The 23,173-nt window shown below is 43.6% G+C and overlaps 1 protein-coding gene across 6 annotated transcripts in view; it reads right to left on the minus strand.

The window, feature by feature from the left end:
* Positions 1–1,917: 1,917 nt before the first annotated feature.
* The window catches only part of LOC115095211 (dipeptidase 2-like), a 171,497-nt gene continuing 150,241 nt past the window's right edge, over positions 1,918–23,173 (minus strand). For 5 of the 6 annotated variants that reach the window (XM_029608587.1, XM_029608588.1, XM_029608586.1 and 2 more), the window contains one exon: positions 22,354–22,663. In XM_029608587.1, coding sequence (XP_029464447.1) covers positions 22,472–22,663 — 192 coding nt within the window. In that variant the 3' untranslated portion in view covers positions 22,354–22,471. Of the gene's footprint in view, positions 2,117–22,353; positions 22,664–23,173 lie in introns of those variants that run through there. The other variant, XM_029608591.1, reaches the window with a different exon arrangement.

The raw sequence follows: 23,173 nt of genomic DNA on the forward strand, positions 1-23,173 counted from the left end.
GGCAGGGGTGACATTGAATTTACCTGGGAGAGAGAGAAATCCTTTACCAACTGTGAGTGCTGTAGCATGGGAGACCCACATTTTGAATGTGCAAATTTGGTAAACGTTACTAAAGGTGAATTAGTACAAACAGTTCTTAGCACTATGGAGTTGATCTTTGCTGTTCTAGGTCTTTCCTCTGTTAGTGGCAGGGTCTCTTACTACCGGGGCAGGGGAAACACTCACCTTCCAGGACATGGAGGAAATGACCTCCCAAGTGGTAAGAGGGTCTAAGCACAGAGAGTCCCAACTTGCTCTCTTCCCAGGGGGGTCCTCAGACTTAGTTTGATCTTACAGTTCTCCAGATGCCCAGTCTTTCTCTCTATGACTCAAATCCTTGATGGGGACACAGAGCTCTTGTTCTGCTTTCAGGGTAGGAAGAAGAGCAGCAAAACATTTCCTCCCAGATCTTGTAACCAAAAATCTCTTCCAAAACTTGAGTTTGAAAACAGCAGAAGCTCTGCAGTGGGTGATCACCCTCTGTCCTCCAGGAGGTTGCAGAGGGGCAGATCTTCCCTATTCTTGGCCCCACAGGGAAAGGTTTCCCCACTACCTCTCTCTGAGTGACACCCAGGGGTCTCTTTTTACCGTGAACAATGGATGTGACAGGACCCCCCTGGTCTGCCACTGAAAGCCCTTCCTTCCATCCCAGTTGCTTTAACACCTCTTGAGCTGCCCTCCCACCTAGGAGAGCCGGGATTGGTGGCATTTTGCTTGATAAGCAGCCATTTTGTAGGTTAAGGTGTGACGAGTTTCAGACAGCAAATCGTAAAGATGTGGGTTTGGGTTTCTGTCACTCCCTGGTGAGGCCTCCCTGCCTCATTAGGTTTTTGCTTTTGAGTGGAGACTCCTCTGAGCACACCTTGCAGAGGGTCTCTTGCAGTTTAGTAACAGGAAGGACTTGTTTAGCCTGGAACTGCTGAGGGACTCCCACTCCAGGACTGAAGACCAGTGAGCCCATTCCCCCCATGAATGGGGCAAGCACCTGTGACAGCAGAACACCAGTCTGGGAAGATTCCTGATTAGGGAAGTATTTTCTCTCTTGTGAGCCACCTCCTCCTCACTGGGAGCCAGGCTTCTGAATCGCAGACTTTTCAACCCGAGGAGTCGCCCTTTTTGGAACATTTAAAAGGACCAAGTTAAGACCAGAGGGACCCCATCCAGCAGGATACAGGGCTGGGTGATCAGGAAGATGCTGGAGCCTCAGGTAGAATTGTTGCTGTGCTAGAAGGGACCTCTGACAAAGGAATCCCAGGTAAGCCACTGGGAGAGGTTTTAGTGCACAGTTTGCCATCACCATGGGAAGCTCAACCAGTTTGCTGAAGAATGAAATACCCTAACTGAACAAAGAATCATCTAAGTGCACACTTATTTAAAAATAGGCTTTAATTTGCCTTTAACCAATCAGTAAGATTATTTATCACCCAGTGCCTGGTCCTGCCTGTTCTTTACAGCAGCTCCCTCCAGGAGTGGCCACAACTATATACACACACACACACACACACACATCCCTCCCTCCATCCATCCATCCCCCTCTGGATAGAGACCTCAGGGCCTGGGAGGAGTGCTAGCTCAAGCAGCCCCTAACAGGATAAATTAAATGTGTTCCCTGAAGGGAATTACCACTCCCATAAAAGGGGTTACCTGGAAAATCCCAAAACAACCTGGGAGGCAAAGCCAGCCAGCCAGTGAGCAGACTGGAAGGGGCAGCTGCTTGTCCTTTCTTGTCTGAATCCTCAAGAAGGCCCAAGAATCCAATGAATGAAAAAACCCTGCCCATCCTCCAAACTCTCAACTCTAACTTAAGCTGCACTGTCCCACTCTCTTAAGAGACAGAAAGCTGCCTTTTTTTTTTTTTCAAAACTTTTTATTGAGCATTTATGGAAAATCAACAAAAGGTACAGAAACATAACATTGCAGCATCCAGATGAATACAGAACTGGGCTGAGTATCAGCTACTGAAAGAATCGCACAGAAAGACAAATCAATAGACTTAAGTGGAGTACTAAGAATGGGATCCCTCGCCTTCTTCCTGAGGAGAACTAAAGTGCTGCTCTTCACTGCTGCAGCTTCACACCTGCAATAAAAACATAAAACATTCCATCACATATCCATGGACAAAAGGGAATTATTTTTCCAGTGGGTCAAAATAAGCTTAAAAGCAACAGAAAATCAAATAGCCACTGCTCAGATTTAGTTAAAGAAACATTCACAGCTAAAGATTTGAAAATAACAGTAGTGTAAGAAAGTGGAGCTTTAATCCCCAAAAAAGCAGATAGACGTTCCCAAACCCCACTCCAATATTCCTGTAAATTAGGACAATAAAACAGTAAATGAGACAAAGATCCCTTTTCATTAGTACAGGACCAGCAAACGTCATTACTGTTGCGTGTAAACATGGCCATTTGTACAGGTGTGAGCAGCGCCCTAGGCGCAAGAAAAAATATGGATTGAATTAGGTAAGTGAGAAGAAAAACACAAATAATTTAATTCTGAAACAATGAACAAGAAACCCGGTCCAATTCCATGTTCAAATCCAATTCCCATACCATTTTATTACCAATGCACCTTAAGCAAACAACACGTTTCATGCACTTATAAAACCCAGAAGCTTGCGTTCCAGAGGAAGATACAGCCAGACATAGGAACCATTCTTCCAAGTCCCTGAAGTCCAATTTATGGGCCTGAGCATAATGTTCCATAATGCAACCATGAAAAATGAAAAACATAATGCAACCATGAAAAATACTGATTATTCGGAAGGCCATACTCCTGCTTTAGCATTGAAAAAGATTTTAAAACATTATTAGATATCAAGTGGCCCAAGGACCAGAAACACCAGTACACCAGAGCTTTATTTCTCTTAGATGTAGTATTAAACCACAATGGGGTGGATTTTGAAAATAAAGAAACAGACTCAGTAACGTAGACAAATGAGTAGCAGATAAAACAGTATGACTATCATCACCTAATAGGAAAGACATTTCAGAACTGAAACGAATGGGACGGGACAGGGGGGGGGGGGGGGGGGGGGAGACAAAAGTGCTTCTTCCAATTGTAGCCATATAGGTTTAAGATGAAGCTTATTATCCTGGAGCAATACTGATCCCTGTTTCAAAAGAAAAGCCTTGTCTTACAAAGAAAAGTCAAGGAAATTTACCCTATCCATGTCTCTAAGCAATTTTAGTTTCCTTAAGTCAATGCATTGGGTCTTAGAGTGCCATGAAAAACTAATCAGCTTCTTTTAAAAAAAACAAACCAATCTGGAAAAGACACCGGTAGCATAGATAGAATGTGATTTATCTTAGGGGTGATTACAATCTTTATAGCCTCCATACAGCCCCACCACAGGGACCATTTCAAAGTAAGATCCAGTGGCATAGTGAGGTGAGGAGCCAGGGGGGGGGGGGGGGCCAAGGGCCCTGAGGGTGCCAGGCTGTAGGGGGCACCCAAAGGTAGGGGATCCCAACCTCTCTAGGTAAAAAAAAAAAAAAAAAAGGGCCCACCAGAGGAAACCATCTGACCTGGCGGCAGAAGAAGAGGCGAATGAGAGATGAATGGGTGCCTGCCTGCCTGGGGGTCTGTGTGTGAGAGATGAATGGGTGCCTAGTGCCTGGGCATCTGTCTGTCTGTGTGAGAGACGAATGGGTGCCTGCCTGGGCATCTGTCTGTGTGTGAGAGATGAATGGGGGTCTGTCTATATGAGAGATGAATGGGTGCCTGCCTGGGGGTCTGTCTGTGTGTGAGAGATGAATGGGTGCCTGCCTGCCTGGGGGTCTGTGAGAGATGAATGGGTGTCTGCGTGGGGTCTGTGTGTGAGAGATGAATGGGTGCCTGCCTGCCTGGGGGTCTGTGTGTGAGAGATGAATGGGTGCCTAGTACCTGGGCGTCTGTCTGTCTGTGTGTGAGGGATGAATGGGTACCTAGTGCCTGGGCGTCTGTCTGTCTGTGTGTGAGAGATGAATGGGTGCCTAGTACCTGGGCGTCTGTCTGTCTGTGTGTGAGAGATGAATGGGTGCCTGCCTGCCTGGGGGTCTGTGAGAGATGAATGGGTGTCTGCCTGGGGTCTGTGTGTGAGAGATGAATGGGTGCCTGCCTGCCTGGGGGTCTGTGAGAGATGAATGGGTGTCTGCGTGGGGTCTGTGTGTGAGAGATGAATGGGTGTCTGCCTGGGGTCTGTGTGTGAGAGATGAATGGGTGCCTAGTACCTGGGCGTCTGTCTGTCTGTGTGTGAGAGATGAATGGGTACCTAGTGCCTGGGCGTCTGTCTGTCTGTGTGTGAGAGATGAATGGGTGCCTAGTACCTGGGCGTCTGTCTGTCTGTGTGTGAGAGATGAATGGGTGCCTAGTACCTGGGTGTCTGTCTGTCTGTGTGTGACAGATGAATGGGTGCCTACCTGGGCATCTGTCTGTCTGTGTGTGAGAGATGAATGGGTGCCTAGTACCTGGGCATCTGTCTGTGTGTGAAAGATGAATGGGTGCCTAGTACCTGGGCGTCTGTCTGTCTGTGTGTGAGAGATGAATGGGTGCCTAGTACCTGGGTGTCTGTCTGTGTGTGACAGATGAATGGGTGCCTACCTGGGCATCTGTTTCTGTGTGAGAGATGAATGGGAGTCTGCCTGAGCGTCTGTCTGTGTGTGAGAGATGAATGGGAGCCTGCCTCGGTGTCTGTGTGAGTGAGAGCCTGTGTATATATGTGGAAATCTGTGGGAGTAAGACTTTTATAGGGAGGAGGGTGTTTAGAGCCTGTGTGTGTGTGTGTGTGTGTATGAGATTATGTACATATGTGTATGTGACAATGTATGTGTGAGAGAGAAAGGACATGCAAGTGTATGTGAGAGAGAAAGTTTATGGACAGCAGGGGCCCTTTTTTAATCTTTATTAGTTTTAATTAATAATTATTGGGTGTTATTTGATATTTGTGCTGTTTTTAAATAATTTAATGGTGCTTGAGACATTTAATAGAATTATTCTATGACTTTAAATAGAAGTTTTTCTATTTGTCAGTAGTTTAAAAATATTCTTTTATTAGTATGATTTTCTATTATAATTGATGCTTTATGTTTCTTGATTTTATTTGTTTTATGAGGAATGATGGTTCTGTTTTCCCATTGTTACACACAGAGTTTGGCTTCTTGAGGTTTCCGTTTCAGTTTTTGTATAACTTGTGATCCTTTATTCTGTATTTGGTGAGGATGTCTCTCTGCTCTGTGTGTGTGACCAAGATGAGAGATTCTGCTAGTGTGTAGTGTCTGTGCAGGGATCTATAGCAATCGGGTTTGTTTCATTTCCACAGTAGGTGGTGTATTGATTATCTGGGACCCAGTGTAATATTTACCTGTGCTTTTTTACAGGTCGGGTTCTTGTTATTTGAGCCTTTGGTGTTAGTACTGTTACATTATAATAGGTTTGCTGTATCGATTTTGAGCGTCTTTTTTGCAGGGGTTTGTGTTCACAATGTGTGTGGCAGTGGACAGAGTTTGTGCTGCTGGTACTGTCAGGAGCCTGTCTGGATGTGGTATCTGCTTCTCTTTGTATTTGTGTGTATCTGATTGCTCCTTTCAGAGAATTAAAACTGGAATTTTGATTTCTGGATTTCATTTGGCAAATGGTTCAATAGCTGATTGGTTGGTAAGAGACTTTGACCTCTATACTTTAGAAATAATGTGCATTTATAGGAGGTCGAACCAGCGCTAGTTTCAGGTAATCAGAAGCTGATTGAATACATCGTACAGGTGAGGTTTTTTTTTTTAATATTTTGGCGGTAGTAGAGCAATGCTGCAGTAGGGCTGCTGTGTACATAACTAAACAATGGTTAAAATATGTTTGGAAATATGGAGGTGGTTTAATTGGTTTTCAAGAATTTATGGTAAATACAAGAGAGCTAATGGGTTCTATTTATTTTTATTGCTGTTAGTACATGACAACTCATTCAGCCGGAAGGTGAATTTCAACCCGGCATCTTCTTTGTCTTACCCCATGTTGATTAGATACAGTCATAACTAATACTGAGGCACTTTGTGTGTAGCTGATGGTTTCGTTTGAAAATAAAAGTCCCCCTGAAGAAGTTGTATAGATGAAACAAGGCCTTGTTGGGGTAAGTGAGATATGCGATTACGCCATCAAAAGATACAGTGGGAAACGGACGGGGATAACTGAGATAGTGATCATGCCTTCAAAAACACAGCGGGCTAATTACAGTTTTAAAATATAACAACTTTGAAAAGGAGCTATCTTCTCAGTAATAGAAACCTGGATGAATGCTACATGCAGTAAACAAGTGATTTGTATTGTATGTACTTCTTGTATGCATTATTTAATGGTAATAAGCTATACATATATCAGCATTATAATAAATTAAAAATGCATTGTGTTGATATATAGGGGGTGGTCAAATTGGTAACAGTGTGAGATTAGTTACAGTTTAGGGTTGAGGAGGGGTTATGAGGTAAATGAGGAATTTTTATATTAAATGTTTGTAAACCATATTTTTTACAATATTTCTAATAAATATGAATTTTTAATATTGCAAAAAAAAAATGTGTGATATTCAATTTTATAAAACCACATAGGTGCTTTTTTCCTTCCCCTTTTTAGGGTTTTTTGTACATTATACTAAGCACTAGCTAGGTATACATTGCCAAACTTTAGATTGATTTATTTTTATATATATATATATATATATATATATATATAAATAAATAAATCAATATATATATATTCACACACACACACATGATGTAACCTAACTTAAATAGGTGGGGGGGGGGGCCAAAAAATTGTATGGATGGAAGGGGGAGCCATGGCCTAGAGTGCCTTCAGTGTGGGGGCAGTGACAGCATGGTCTTTCCTTCCCACTCTCGCAGCCCAGAAAAGGAGTTTGTGATGGGTCTACATGGGTGGGAAGAAGGCGAGGCCATGCAGTCATGCTAGAGGAAAGGACAGCGTGTCTTCAGTTCCATGGCAGGAAGAAGAAGCATCGGTCCTGGGCCCGTGCAGGAGGAGCAACAACATGCCACTCCCACCCACCCACAGACGCAGGAAACAGTGTGGCATCAGCAGCCTCAAGAAGAGGAATCTGCCCGCCGGACTTCTGCTTCTGATGGGAGGAAGTGAATGTGTCCGATGGGGAGAGGGGAGAAACTGAGCATATCTGTGTGCATGTATGTGAGAGCATGTCTGTGTATGAATATGTATGAGAGCATATCTGTGTGCATGTATGAGAGAGCATGTCTGTGTATGAATATGTATGAGAGCATATCTGTGTGCATGTACGTGAGAGCATGTCTGTGTATGAATGTGTATGAGAGCATATCTGTGTGCATGTATGTGAGAGCATATGTCTCTGTGTGTGTCTGTGAGAGCAAGTATATGAAAGAGGAGAGAAGACTGAGCAACAATTCCTCTCTTCTCCCCTTCTAATCCACAACAATCTCAAGGTATCTGGAAATCAAAAGATCCCAGAGATTGTCAGCAAGAGTTTTATCTTTTCTTTCTTTTTTTTTTTTAAGTTTGGGTGGTGTATATGACTTCTGTTTTGAAATATTTTATTAGTCTTTGCAAAATTTATATGAGTTTTATATTACTGGATTTTATCTTTTTTCTGTTTTGAAAAATTATTTTTATTAGTAGGTTTTACTTCTATTGATTTATATTTCCTTATTTTAAGAGGAATTGTAATTTGTTTTTCCATTGTTGCACTGCATTCATAATCTGGCCTGTTATGGTTTATCATTGTTAAGCTATATTGGAAGGAATGGTCTGACGAGAGAATGTTTTAAGAATATATCTGACATGGGAATGAACAAATAGCATGAGAGGCTGGAATTTGGCACTTTACCAAACTATACTTTAATATAGCGAGATCTCACGCTTTGATGGAGATTTACAACGCCTGTAGCTTAACACGGCTGCGATGTCAACAAGCTGACATCATTGTAATAGGATAGACCACGTGCAGCATTAAAATTTTGCTGATGGAAACTTATACCCCTGTTTGAGAGATGAATAAATGAGGAAAGACATCTGATGGTGGACGCACGATGACATTACCTAGCATTGCAGATCCCTGAGGAAGCCCTGGTTCTCAGGGTGAAACGAGGTGCTCGTAGGATACAAATCCTATTTAAAAATTGGATGCAAATATATTTAAAAATAGCATTAATTGTATGTGATGGATGTACAAAAAAATTTTTTGAACCACCTATTGTATAACAAAATAGAAATGCAGTCTAGAGTGCTAGTCATCAATTGTATTAAAACCAATGTAATAGGTATGATAATTATTTGAAAAAATTGTACTGTAAGCATTGTTGGATAATATTCAGATGAGTATTTTAATCATTGTATTGTATGAGTGATATGAGTGGTGTGAATGTAGGGTAATGCATGGATGGTAAGGGGGAAGTTTTTAGATATATGTGGGTATTGTGGTCTAGTATGAACTGTTATTATAAAAAGTATGTTTAAAGGTTAGATAATAAAACAATTTTGGGCATAATAATTTGCCAAGTACCTCTGAGTGATATATGTAGTTAATGTAAATATCAGAGGAATTGCACGTATGTGTTAACAGACAGATGTAAGCCATCTTTGACATAGACCTTTTCTATTCCATAAATTGCCCCAGCCTCCAATATATCCAAGTTTTGAGTCATGTATTGAATTTATGTATATTGCTTAGTCTCTTTCCCCTTTCCATGAGCAGGTAAGACTTCTGAAAAAGCAATATTTATTTATTTATTTATTGAGTTTTATATACCGTCATTCATTTTTTTGCCGTCGTAACGGTTTACAATTTTTGATGCAAAATGTTGATGCATGCATTATAGTATACATTAAGATCGGAGGTATCATATACATTAGGGTCTGAATTACCGTTATCGTAGAAATGAGGTTAGTTATATAGTTATGCATTTATAATGTTAGTTAAGCAGTTACCAATGGTGCTAGGGTCGATGAGGATAGGGTTCAAATGGAGAAGATAGGGGTAAAAGAGTCATAGGGTTCATCTGGAAGGGGTGGTAAGTTACTGGGTACATGTGTAAAGGGCTTGGGACATGGAAATTGGTGGAGGTTGTGGGTGGAATTCAGTTGTTGTTTTGTTATGTGTGGTATTCAGTGGTTGTTTTGGTAGGCTTTAGTGAAAAGCCAGGTTTTTAGCTCTTTTATGAAGGTTTTTTGGTTCAGTTGAGTTCTTAATTTGGTTGGAAGTGCATTCCAAAGTTTGGGGCTTCCTATGGGAGGTTAGTTGTGTGGTTTGAGTAGGAGGGATTTTCAGTAGACTTTTCTTTGAAGAGCGGAGGTATTGTTGTGGTGAGTGAGGTTCTATTGTTTTACCTAGCCAGTTGGTTTGTTGTCCATTGATTAGTTTGTGTAGCATGGTTAGTATTTTGAATTCTTCATGTGACTAATCTGCTTTGCTAGAGACAGGAAGTATCTCTGTACCACTTGGATGCCGTTTCTAGCCAGGTCATTTGTTCCCAGATGGATGATATCATCAACTTCATAGTCCTTGCCTTCTTCTTTGATGCATTGACTATTTGAATATCATTCCTACTGGCTGAAGATCCTGGAAAGCTTTTGTGTTCCCCTCAAAGAGTTCCCAAATTAGTGTCGCTGATGATTGAGTCTCCCAGCACAATGAGCTTGGTCTGATGGTTATTTTGTATTCTAGGGTTTTTGTGTGCACTGGTTTTCTTCCTTCTCATCAAATGCCTCTTCAATCTCCATAGCTTTAGCTTCTTCATTATTTAGTACAGAGAAAGCATTTTGTATTTGTGTCACTTGAGAAGGGCATGTGTCTCCTCATTGCGGGTCTTATTCTTCCAGAGCCCACAGTAATCCATTTGTTCCTGGGTTGCTGTATTCTACTTGTATACACCCCAGAGTTCTGAAGGAACTAAAAAATGAAATTTCAGACCTATTAGTAAAAATTTGTAACTTATCATTAAAATCATCCATTGTACCTGAAGACTGGAGGATAGCATGTGTAACCCCAATATTTAAAAAGGGCTCCAGGGGCGATCCGGGAAACTACAGAATGGTTAGCCTGACTTCAGTGCCAGGAAAAATAGTGGAAAGTGTTCTAAACATCAAAATCACAGAACATCTAGAAAGACATGGTTTAATGGAACAAAGTCAGCATGGCTTTACCCAAGGCAAGTCTTGCCTCACAAATCTGCTTCACTTTTTTGAAGGAGTTAATTAACATGTGGATAAAGGTGAACCGGTAGATATAGTATACTTGGATTTTCAGAAGGCGTTTGACAAAGTTCCTCATGAGAGGCTTCTAGGAAAAGTAAAAAGTCATGGGATAGGTGGCGATGTCCTTTCGTGGATTGCAAACTGGCTAAAAGACAGGAAACAGAGAGTAGGATTAAATGGGCAATTTTCTCAGTGGAAGGGAGTGGACAGGGGAGTGCCTCAGGGATCTGTATTGGGACCCTTACTTTTCAAGATATTTATAAATGATCTGGAAAGAAATACAACGAGTGAGATAATCAAATTTGCAGATGACACAAAATTGTTCAGAGTAGTTAAATCACAAGCAGATTGTGATAAATTTCAGGAAGACCTTGTGAGACTGGAAAATTGGGCATCCAAATGGCAGATGAAATTTAATGTGGATAAGTGCAAGGTGATGCATATAGGGAAAAATAACCCATGCTATAATTACACAATGTTGGGTTCCATATTATGTGCTACAACCCAAGAAAGAGATCTAGGTGTCATAGTGGATAACACATTGAAATCGTCGGTACAGTGTGCTGCGGCAGTCAAAAAAGCAAACAGAATGTTGGGAATTATTAGAAAGGGAATGGTGAATAAAACGGAAAATGTCATAATGCCTCTGTATCGCTCCATGGTGAGACCGCACCTTGAATACTGTGTACAATTCTGGTCGCCGCATCTCAAAAAAGATATAATTGCGATGGAGAAGGTACAGAGAAGGGCTACCAAAATGATAAGGGGAATGGAACAACTCCCCTATGAGGAAAGACTAAAGAGGTTAGGACTTTTCAGCTTGGAGAAGAGACCACTGAGGGGGGATATGATAGAGGTGTTTAAAATCATGAGAGGTCTAGAACGGGTAGATGTGAATCGGTTATTTACTCTTTCGGATAATAGAAAGACTAGGGGGCACTCCATGAAGTTAGCATGGGGCACATTTAAAACTAATCGGAGAAAGTTCTTTTTTACTCAACGCACAATTAAACTCTGGAATTTGTTGCCAGAGGATGTGGTTAGTGCAGTTAGTATAGCTGTGTTTAAAAAAGGATTGGATAAGTTCTTGGAGGAGAAGTCCATTACCTGCTATTAAGTTCACTTAGAGAATAGCCACTGCCATTAGCAATGGTAACATGGAATAGACTTTTTTTGGGTACTTGCCAGGTTCTTATGGCCTGGATTGGCCACTGTTGGAAACAGGATGCTGGGCTTGATGGACCCTTGGTCTGACCCAGTATGGCATTTTCTTATGTTCTTATGTAAGTGTGTAGGGGGGGGGAGGGGGCATGTGGGCTTCACACTTGTGAAGGATGTGTGTCTTTGGGTCACATGCCTTATCCTACCTGTGTCCACTATAAACCTACTTTTTCATGGGCTTTTCTCCTTGGTAATGGTGAAACGATTCCTGAATTATACTGTAGAGTGGGTGTGGATTCCTTGTTAGTTTCTAATATTTTCTTTATTGCAGCTAATTCAGCCTTAGGGTGAGCCAATTCCTCTTTCATGGGCTTGTCCCGTTTCTGAACAAATGGGACAAGCCCTAAATTTCCAGATGGTTTGCCTCAAAATAAAGGCTCCACAATTGTTAAATTGGATAGTCCTCATTTTGTTCAATTAATTTGATGGAGACCTGAGAGGTCTCACCACCTGCTCCCCCTCGTGATTGCAAGGAATCTACAAGGAAATGGTGAAGGCTTAGAGACTTCTGGGTGTGACCAAGAGCCAGTCTAATATAGACTGGGACTTTCCAGGTGAACGTCTCTTCCATAACTCTGCTCTGGATTTGGAAGAGCTGAAAGAGAAATCCATGAGATATCAGCTGGTCAAAGCCCAGGTGACCAAGGTCAAAGACTTGATTGGAGGTCCCGATCACCACTGTAGAGCACCAGTATGACTAGGATCCCAGGGCTCTCTGTTAAGTTACTGCTACTCTGCTAGAGAGGGCCCTGTAGGCCAGGGGTCCCCCTCAACTGTACCTCTGCCCCCACCTCACCCCGATTCTGTTGATAGGGCCTAGGCTGCCAGACAGCAGGCCCTCTGAGGCTCAGCCTCCTTAGGCCCACAGCCTTAGAAGGCTGTGGGAAATGCCCTTACCAGTCTTCTGAATCATGTCTCGGAAGAACCTGTACCTATTGGTGGCCCATACGGTGCACTGCCTCACCCTCGGCTCACATCTTTGCACACCCTGGTAGGAAGTGTTGGGACCTGGGAGAGACAAAGGGGGATCCCTGCTGGGAGTTGTTCTACACAGGATTGACTCCCAGATACAAAGGGGACTGCTGCTGGAGGCTGATGTATGGAGCCATGGCTACCAGCAGGTACTTAGCCAGGTTCATCCAGACAGACCCCTCCTGTCTTTTTGCAAAGAGGAGGACCTCCCCCACCTAGGACTGAAATGTCCCAGGTTGACCTCTTTCCTTTCCTTTTTGAAGGTATTATTTTTGGGTTTTTGGTTAAACTTCACTCCTCAACTCCTCATCTATGGGCACACAGCCAGAAAAGGGCCCCTGCATGCAAGGGACATCCTGGGCAATTTACTCCTGTCCACTGCCAAGCTGGTAGTGTGGTGTTCAAGGCAAGCGAAGTTGGTTGGGGCAGTCCTCTGGAATGCGGGGCCCTGTTTAACGCCATGGTGCGCGCTTGGTAAAAGTGGAGCACTTCTGTGCGGTGTTCGTAGGCCGAGTGGAGGAATTTGCCTGCTGATAGACAATGGACAGAGCACTCTGCTCCTTCCCTCTCCTGCACACTTCTCCTTTAGTTTTGTTCTGATTGATTCTTTTCTTTTTCCACTTTTTTGTTTCCTCAACCCATCCTTTTTCACTCCACCCTTAACCCCATTTGACCCCTTTTTCTTTTGAGGTCGGATGGGAGGAATTGCGGGGTGACCTCCCACCCCCATTCGACCCTTCTGCCCCCCCCCAGGACATCAACCCCCCCCCCCTTCAAGGAGAGGGAGAAATAAGGAACCAGATATATGGTGAGTGGTGGCTGGTGGAACAAGTGATGATGTGAAAGGGGTGTGGAAGTGCTGTCACTGAAATATGAGTGAGCCTCCAGTTCCACCCCTCTCCCCCATCCCCATTTTAGGAATGGCTTAAAATGCACTCTTCACCCCCCCCCCCCCCCCAAATTATGTGCAGAAACAGTCAGACACAGCCTAGATAGGGTTTTTCTTTATTTATTTATATTTGTTTTCTGAGTTTCAAAGCCATGTGCGCTTGTTCAATGTCCCTAAGCAGGACACATTGCTTCTTTCTTAGTTTCTGGTGTTTCTTCAGGAGGTGCCAAGGAAAGTTTGCTATTCCTAAAGGGGTGGGGAGGCCTTTAGTCTGGATAGCCCTTTAGCCACCACCCCCCCCCCCCCCCACCCTCCCAGAACTCAAACTTTAAAATAGTCTGTCATTTGCTTTCATGCTTCTGATTCAAGTCTCCCTTGGCTCCTCGCTTTAGCCATCATTGCCTTTAGGCCTACCCAGACCTTTCCTCATCTTGCCTTGTGGCCATTTGACCTTCTTGCTTTGCCTTGCCTTATGGCCATCCGACCTTCTGCTCCTAGCCTTGCCTTGTGTCCATCTAGCCTTCTTCACCTAGGCCACAAGGCAAAGCTAGGAGCAGAAGGCTGATTAGCCACAAGGCAAGGCTAGGAGCATAAGACCGGTTGGCCACAGGGCAAGGCAAGGCATCCAGCCTTCTGCATCTAACTTTGCCTTGTCTTGTGGCCATTTGGCCTTCTTGCTTTGCCTTACTTTGCCTTGTGGCCATCCATTCATCTGCTCCTAGCCTTGCCTTGTGGCCATTGCATCTTCTTAATCTCTTCCTTGCTCTGTGGCCTTCTTAGACTGGAGATCATGGAAAGGCCTATCTAGGTCTTGTCGAGCCTTGTGGCCTCTCACTGTCTTGCCACTTGGGGCTTTATGTTCTATATACTCTGTTGTCCTTGTCTTGCCCTCTTTTGTCCTTAGTCTTTTCCTGTCTAAGCTTCAGGTCCAGTCTTATCTGCAAGCTGTTCCTGTCCAAACCTTGATTCCTGATTTACCTGCATTCTGTTCCAGTCCAAACTTTGGTTCTAGTCTTTCCAACATGTCTAAGCCTTGCTTCTGCTGTACAAGATTGTCCAGGCCTTGCTCCAGCTTTGCCAGGTTGTCTAAGCCTTGTTCCAAACCTCACGAGACTGTCCAAGACTTGCTCCAGCTTTACCCTGCCATCCTGTGCCACCCCATGTTCCACCCAAACCAGAGTCACAACAGGATGCAGAAGCAACCTATTGCCCCCACGAGTGGGTACGGGGCTCCTTGCTTGCCTAGTGCGTGTGACTTTAATTTTGATCTTCTGAATGTTAGCAATTGTTTTTCTGTCCTTCCACCTCACATCAATATGAATGACCAGAACTATTATGAATGCCCTGTCTGCCTGGAGTGGAATCATCCATTATTTCCTAAATACTTCCACTGTCTTTTTTTTTAATCCTACTAAAGGGAAGGGTAAAAAACAAATTAGGAGGATAATCTTCTTTTACAAGAAGACGGTAGAAAAGGACCAAATGGTCCATCCAGTCTGCCCAGTAAGCTTATGATGGTATCTGCTGTGCCCTGTCCTTACCCCATGCTTATCAGTTTCTCAAACCGTAAAAGTCAGGGCCCTGGTTGGTTGCTGTCTGAATCCAATTACCCACACCAACCTTGGAGTTAAAAAAAAAAAAAAAAAAAAAAAATCTCTCAAACCTCTGCTACCACAGTCTGCTAGCACTCAAGCAGCTGAAAGGGAGCACTGCCTCAGTTTATTAAAACCCAGGACTACCTCCTAAACATCACAGTTTATCAGGATCATTTAAATTGATTTTCCACTGCAGGCCAAACAAACTCCAGTCTCTTACCTGGAAGGGTAAACCTTGCCTCTGCCTCCTTGCTTTCATATCGCTTTCCCGAAGCTTGCAGCCAGCAAGAGTTAGTTAATCCTGCTTCTGACCTACTGTCTCAGTCTGAAGGAACTTTACCATGCAAGAGACTGATTGAGCCTTTCCTTTCACCTGCCAGTACCAGGCACTTAACGAGCTCAACCCCATCTCCAAGGAAATTAGGCTGCAGCTTTTGTAGCCCTGTTACCTCCAAACAAGGCCAAGGCTAACTTTTTTTTTTTTTTTTGCTGCCCTGGGCATAATATTACTGTGCTCCCCCCACCTCCCATTCATTCATTGTCTGTCCCAGGCCCATCAAATAAATCCCAGCTCCGTCCTGCAATCCCAGAACCCACGGATAGGGAAGGGTATGAGATACCCTAGGCAAATCTTACAGCTTTGCACACACTACACTTAGCCCCTACTGCCACACTCTTTACAGACACACACAATTAAATTATGCATTTATAACAAATTTTATATGAAAAAGAACATTCAGAAGTGCAGTCTTCTGAGGCAAAAACATCACAACATGCATATTATATTTACATTCACTGCTGTGTGCCAATCAGAAAACTGTGACAAAAAAAATTCTTGCAACTCTTATGGAATTAGACATTTTTTTAATGCATGTTGGCTGTGGGCTTGACCTTCAGAAAGCCATGAATAAACAGAATTACCATTACAATATAGTGAACTTCCCCTACCAAAACAACCCTAGCAACCTTATCTATGAAAAGGCAACACTGCACATATCACACCAGGCCCTAGAACACCCATAAAACCTTTATTAGGAAAATAAGCTGCTATAGATCCCTTCACAGAAATTACATGCCAGCAAAATACCTCACCTCAGACAAATATGTAAAACACAGTGTTGTGTCCATCGCTGTCAGACGTCTCTGCTCTGCCCACCTTACCTTGTTGGCGACTCCCTCCGGGGTTGATGGAAGGCTCGCTGCTGCAGTGTCTCCAGGCCGTCCTCCTCCAGCATTCCCGGACCGGCTTGACGCTGCAAGCACCATGTTGACCAGATGCCTAAGGGCGCGTGCGTGCGGCCCGACTGATGTACCGGCGTTGGCGCAAACCTCAGGGGCATCTCCCTGAGATGACGTCATCAGCTCCAGATATTTAAGGTCTCAGTTTTCGCTAACAAGACGAGTTAGCAAGGGATAGGTTTACCTAGCTTCCTCCAGGTCGCTGCGGTTGGGACTCGCTCTCCGCAACCCTAGCTACTTTGCCTCCTCAGACTTCACTAGAGGTACCCGCTCCTCGGGGGCCTCGCTCTCTTTTTCTTTTCAGGTCGCTGTCTAGAACCAGTACTCGCTCCTCGAGGGCCCACGTCCCAGACCAGCTCCTGAATACCACTTCTGCTAAGAAGTCATCGCTGCTTACAACATTAGTGAGTTTCCATCTATCTCTCAGAGCTTTCCCTGGGACCAGGTATTCGCTCCTCGAGGGTCTACTGCATTCCAACTCCTGGGCTGCCTCAAGAGACTATGGTGTGAGTGTTATCACCAAGGACTTGTTCCTGAACTCTGCATATCCTATCTACTCACTTTCTTAGTTTCTCTACAGCTCAGCCATCTTGGGATCCCTGTTCCAGTACCTGAGGGACTACAGCCCAGCCAGGTACTTCTGGCTCACTACTGCCTCCTCTGGTGGTTTAATATATTGTCTAATAAAAGAGCTAGTGTGTGTCTGTCTCCTACACTAAGCCTGACCGGTGGTCCCTCTCGGGAGCTCCCCTGAGGGCGTGGTCACCTGCCACTGGTCCAAGGATCCACCCACAACTATTCTAAATAATAACAGATTTCTATCTCCAGCAACTCCCATTTATAACAGATTGCTAATTCCCAGCTTTAACAACAGAGCTCTAATAATACACAGAGAGACCCTGACCAAATACAGAATAAAGAGATTAGAAAGTATAAACAGAAACATACTGAGAAGAACTGAACTGGAACCTACAACCAGCCTGCCTGTACATGGAGAGCAACAATGGAAAAACAGGAACATCATCATTCTTCATAAAACATTAAATAATAAAATCAAGAAATATAAAACATCAATCATAATAGTAAAATCATTCACAAAAAGAATAAATATTTCAAACCACTTAATAAAATTTCCGAAACATCAATAAAATATTTCAAAACATCCGATGAATAAAAAATCCAATAATTAAAAAATGTTATATTTCCACCCCACCCAAAAAAAGTGGGTGAAATCATCAAATTACACAATAATTAAAACTAATAAGAATTTAAAAATCTGCTCTCCATCCCTGGGATCTTCTCATTTCTAGTCACCCTGAGATTGTCATGGATTGGGGGAGGTAGAGCTGCACAAATTTTATCTTCTTTCACATGCACAATAACTCATTCATTCTCTCATACACTCCCTCTCTCTAACATATACAGGATCCCTCTCCCTCACAGATACATTATGTGTGTGAGCGAGAGAGCCTATATGTGACACACAGGCTCTCACACAGACACAAGGGTAGCTAAGGCAATCTGCTGCCTGAGCTGAGGGAAAAGATAGAGCCCCCCACGAGGATTGGCATCGCACAGGTCAAATCACTGAGATGGCAAGGAGGTGAAATCCCCCTTGGAGTCTGGCCCTTTCGATGATTTGAAATGCTGGGGAAGTGGGCAGGCAGGGATCAGAGTTCCCAGAGGTGTGGCAGTGATATTTCTAAGAAGCCTGCAATCCTGCCACACTCCTCGGACCCCCTACCATCTGCTTCCCACCCCTTCCCCAGTATTTGCACCCTGGGGAGGTGGGAGATGGGTGAATGGGGAGGGTCTGTGCATGGCGCTCTCTCAGGGCCAGTGCAAAGTTATTGGGCACTCAGCAAACCTTATCCCAGGTGTTCCCCCATTTTTCCAGCTCTCACCACACACAATTAAAATTATGCCTGAATAACATATGTTACATAAAAAGGACATTCAAAGTAAGTCTTCTGATGTAAAAATATCTCACAACAATATTTACATGCAGTGCTGCGATGCCAATGAAGAAACCCTGCAAAAAAGACCTTTGGAGCCCATATAATATTAGATCTATTGTAAAGTGCAATGGGTTTGGGCTTAGCCCTCAAAAAGCTATGAATAAACTGAATTACAATATAGTAAAACTCCAATACCAAAACTGCACTAACTGCCAGTACTCAGTGAAATCCTGCCTGCAAAAATGCAACAGTGCAAATATTACACCAAGCTCTAAAATACCAATGCATCCCCTATTGAAAAAAACAGAACAAGACATGCTTTTATAGATCCCTACACAGAAATTATACAATAGCAGAATACCTCACTTCCATTACACACCAGAATGCAGACAGACCATAAAGTATAAATATAAATGTACAAACCCTGAACCGAAAATTGTTAATAGCCAGACTCTGTATGCAGTGCAACAATGGAAAAACAGAAACATCACCATTCCTCATAAAACAACAAAATCAGGAAATATAATAGTAAAAATCACACAAATAAAAAAAATAAATATTTCAAGACAGCTGATGAATAGAATAAGCTTCTAAAATTATTCATATAAAAATTTTCAAAGTTCCTAAAAACCAATAAAATATGTAAAAATAGCAGGCACATGAAATATCATGAATAATAATTAAAACTAAGGATAAAAAGAATGTCCAGCTTTTCATACCAGGGAATTTTTGATTTCCAGTTACTCTGAAATTGGCCTGGAGTATGGGGGGGGGGGGGGCTACACACAAACTTTGTCCACTCTCTCTGTCATATACATATACTTTAACACACACACACACACATTCACTCTCACACACATACTCGCTCACACTCTCACACATGCTGTCACACACATGCTTTCTCATACATACGTACACACACAAGATCACTCGCTCACATGCTCACACACTCACGTAGTCACCCAATCCCTCTTGTTCCCCTTTCTTCTCACTCACCACTTCTTTCCTTCTCTCCCCTCTCACACTCATCCTCTTCCCTCTCCCTCTTCTCACCCACCCCTTTACACTCCATCCCCTCTCTCAGATCCCCTCCTTTCCCCTCCCGAGTCATTCTCTCACTCACACCCCCATGTTCCCTTCCCTTCCATTCCACGCCACTCACTGGGTCTCTTCTTTTTTTCTGTCCGCAGGGTGTGGGAATCCTGTGGGCATGTCATACCGCTGTATTTCTTCCTGCAGGGTGTGGAATTCCCACCAGCATGTCATAATTTCATCTGCTGTCTGGGTCCTGCCTGTGATTACATTATAGACCCAGGCTGCTGCTGTCTCTTCCTGCTCGGAAGGCTGGGAGCCCCACCTGCACTTTCTAAATTTGCATTTCCTTCCTGCTCACAGGGCTGGGAGTCCAACGAGAATATCAGGAAATCTTGCCGCCACCGCCATCATGTTCTTCCTACCCAGCGGAGCTGGGGATCTCTGTGGGTATATCATGAATATAGGCCACTATTGCTTTTTTTGTCCTGCTTGCAGGATTGGGAGCCCCACAAGTGCATCAGAATTGGTCTGACGCCCTCCTGGGTCTGCTGCCCTGTGCAAATGTACGGTATGCACACCCAGTCGGGCCGGGCCAGCCTCCAAAGCTCCACAACATAAATTGGCCCCTATGATTGGCTCCACTCCTGAAACATTGGATCTTTTCCAGCCATTTGCACCCCCACTGCAGCTCTACTGTCCAGAAAGCTTCAATGGAAAACCAGGGCACCAGCTCCTCCTCTTAGACACGCTGTTCCTCCTGCTCAACTCCTGTCTCTCCTAACCAACTGCAGAGGAGCTTGGAATTAAAACCACAGGCAGAAAGAATCTTGAAACCAACGCCTCAGTTGCAGAAAGACAACTCAGCAGAGCTCCTAGCGAAGGACTCCCAGCCTCTGTCTCAGGAGGATCCCAGTCTTACTGATTTATTTTTTTCCAGAAAGAGCTGGCAGCCACGATCCTGCTCTAGACGGGTCCTGCCCTTCCACTCTCATCCCCAAGGGGTGTTACCCCACTACTTCAGCACCCTGAAACAGGTATTGCTCTCAGCATTCAGAGGCAGTTGCTGTGGCTCAAGCTCTAGCAGCCCAGAGGAAGGTGTGGCAATTCCAGCTCCAGCCACTCCACAACCAGAGGAAGGCACGGTAATTCCAGTTGCCACAGCCCAGCACCCAGCAGGCAGTGCTGTGGGTTCTGTCGCCCAACCTCTAGGAAATCCTGTGCCAGGGAACCTGCCTTCCATGCACCCTGTGCCGGTGCTCCCATCATCTAAGGCTCCTGAGCCAGGGATTCCACGCACCACACACACACCATGTCAGGGGGTCAAACCTTTATGCACCCTGTGCCAGTGCTCCCATCATCTAAGGCTCCTGAGCCAGTGGTCTTGCATCCCAGTCACTCTGTGCCAGTGGCCCTGCATGTCAAACACTACCCAGCTCCATGCCAGTAAGCCCGGGTGAAGTCTTCAGCTTTGTTCCAGTCAGTCCTGCAACGGGATCTCGCCCAGAAGCAACCAGCCTAGCAGAGGGCTCCCATCCTGAAACAGCCAGCCCAGCAGAAGGCAACCATCCAAAGCCTGACCTCCTCCATCCAGCAAGGGCCGCTCTTCCACAGCCTGATTGCCCAGCAGAGGGTGTGCTTCCGTAGCCCAATCGCCCATCAGGAGGCACCTGCCCAAAACCAGTTTACCCAGCAGAGGGCGCTCTTGCACAGTTTGTCCACCCAGTAGAGGGTGTGCTTCCATAGCCCAATCGCCCATAAGGAGATACCTGCCCACAACCAGTTCACCCAGAAGAGGGCGCTCTTGCAGTTTGTCCACCCAGCAGGGGGTGCCTGCATACAGCCAGTCTGTCCAGTAGGAGACGTCCATTCTCAGCTAGTCCATCCAGCATGGGGCCCAGCAGGGAGCATCTCTCCACAGTCAGTCTGCCCAGCAACTGGTATCTGCCCTGGTAAACAACTTCTCGGCCAAGTCTCATCTTGCTCACCCAGCTATGATCGCCATGGAAAATGGGACCAAGGAGGAGGAGGTCTTAACTACATTTTTTTTCCCTAGCGTTATGACCTGCGATAGCTGTGTGTAATACCCGAAACAGGATTTTTCAAAAATTATGTTTCAGGCAAGGGAGAGGAGAGGAGTGGAGTAGTGAGAGAGAGAGAGCCTCTGGGGTGGCACACATTTTAGTCATCTATTTATACCTCTATAGGAGGTCATCTAGTAACTCAAGGTGAGGGTTTGAGGGACAGTTTTACATGCACAGTCAGATGTATGAATAGTATAGTCACATCAGTGAAGATTTCATGTGATTTAGAATGATGAAAGATACATAAAGATGAGATTTCTACAATGTTCTCTCGCCCAAATCACATGAAATCTTCCCTGATATCTGTACATATAGTGGTATAAATAGATGACTTATATGAGAGCCTCCCCCTCCTCCCCAGCTGAGCCGAAAACAAGAAAATGCCTGTCTGAGCACTTCACAAGCTGTGAAGTGAAAATATCATGTGCGATAAATTTAATGCATGTTGTAGTAAAATTCCAATGTAAAGCGCTAAAATAGTGTGTGTTGTGGTACCTCAAAAATTACCCTAACCACGCCCCTTTTTATCGCGGGCATTATTCATGCGAAATTTATAGCATTTTGAAGAATCTAGGGGTTAGTCTGTTCATCCAAGCCTCAGTTCCAGCCTTACCTACATGCTGTTCCATTCCAAGAATTGGTTCCAGCTTTACCTGCTTTCCATTCCAGACCAAGCTTTGGTTCTAGTCATATCAACATGTCCAAGCCTTGCTTCCACTTGACATGTTCAGGCCTTGCTCCAGCTTTGCCTCCCCCTGCCATCCCGTGCCACTCTGGAGATGGTGCCCCCACCCCCCATGACCAGAGCAATAACAGCAATTTAATATCCAGACAAATGCAGAATTCACAGTCAAATTCTCAAATAATATCCCTATCAAAAAATTGATCAACAAATAAGTATTCCATTATTAATGATCATTTCATGCTATAGGAAGTAAAAGTGATTTGTGTGTTGTAGATTGCTTGACATTTAATGAGCTATTGTTTACCTTTTCAGTAAGCAACAGAAAAGTAAATAAATGACATGAAATATAGAAAAACCAGTCAACAGAATTAATTGAAAAGCTAAAGAAACAAGAAAAAAAACTTTTGGATAACTATATTCCAGTTTTTTTATTTTTAATTTTTTTTGGTTTTTGTTTTTCACATATTCCATGTGATTTGGGACATAAAAGTAGTTGAACCTTATTCTATTCTTACTTGATAAGTTGCCCAGCAATAGAAGAATTAGAAAAGTTACCAAATATACACTAAGGCAATGAAAAGACATAAACTGAAAGCAAGTCTACTGGTGTCTGTTACCATAGAAGGCACTTTGTTTCTGCCAGATAATGCAAACTTTTTTAGATTTAGGCGGCATGGATTATCTACTTCTTCTGTTGGAATTTCTACTTCGCTTGGCTTTAGTAATGCACTGTTGTCACGCACCTAGAGAAATCCAAATTAAATATCATTACAACTAGTTTATTAATTCAGTATACCACCTTTCTTAATTAAGGTACTATACAAAACTAAATAACAAATTATGCAACATATAATAAAACAGCTCATAATAAAATACATAAACTTCTACAGAAATAGCATAACTTAATTTCTAAAACCATGAACAAAAGTCAAAATAAACATACATTTGTAAATCATGATTAACAAATCTAAAACATCACACAGCACATTAAACCAATGTAAACTACAGGATATCCAGAAATTATCACCTAAAAGATTGATTAAAAAGTCGAGCTTTTAAAGACCATCCTTGAGGTAGGGTAATTTGTCTTGCCCTTAAGTGAGCACATTGTATAAACGAGGACTGCTCATTTTGTACGTTCTAATCTTATTTCCTAAATCCCGTGTGTGCCAGCTCTTTGTATAACAAAGAGAAATCACTTTGGTATTGATTATTTCAAGGAATTGCTGATACTATTTCTGTTTTTCCAGTGA

This window comes from Rhinatrema bivittatum, chromosome 7, assembly GCF_901001135.1.
Source record: "Rhinatrema bivittatum chromosome 7, aRhiBiv1.1, whole genome shotgun sequence".
NCBI classification, from domain to species: Eukaryota; Metazoa; Chordata; class Amphibia; order Gymnophiona; family Rhinatrematidae; genus Rhinatrema; species Rhinatrema bivittatum.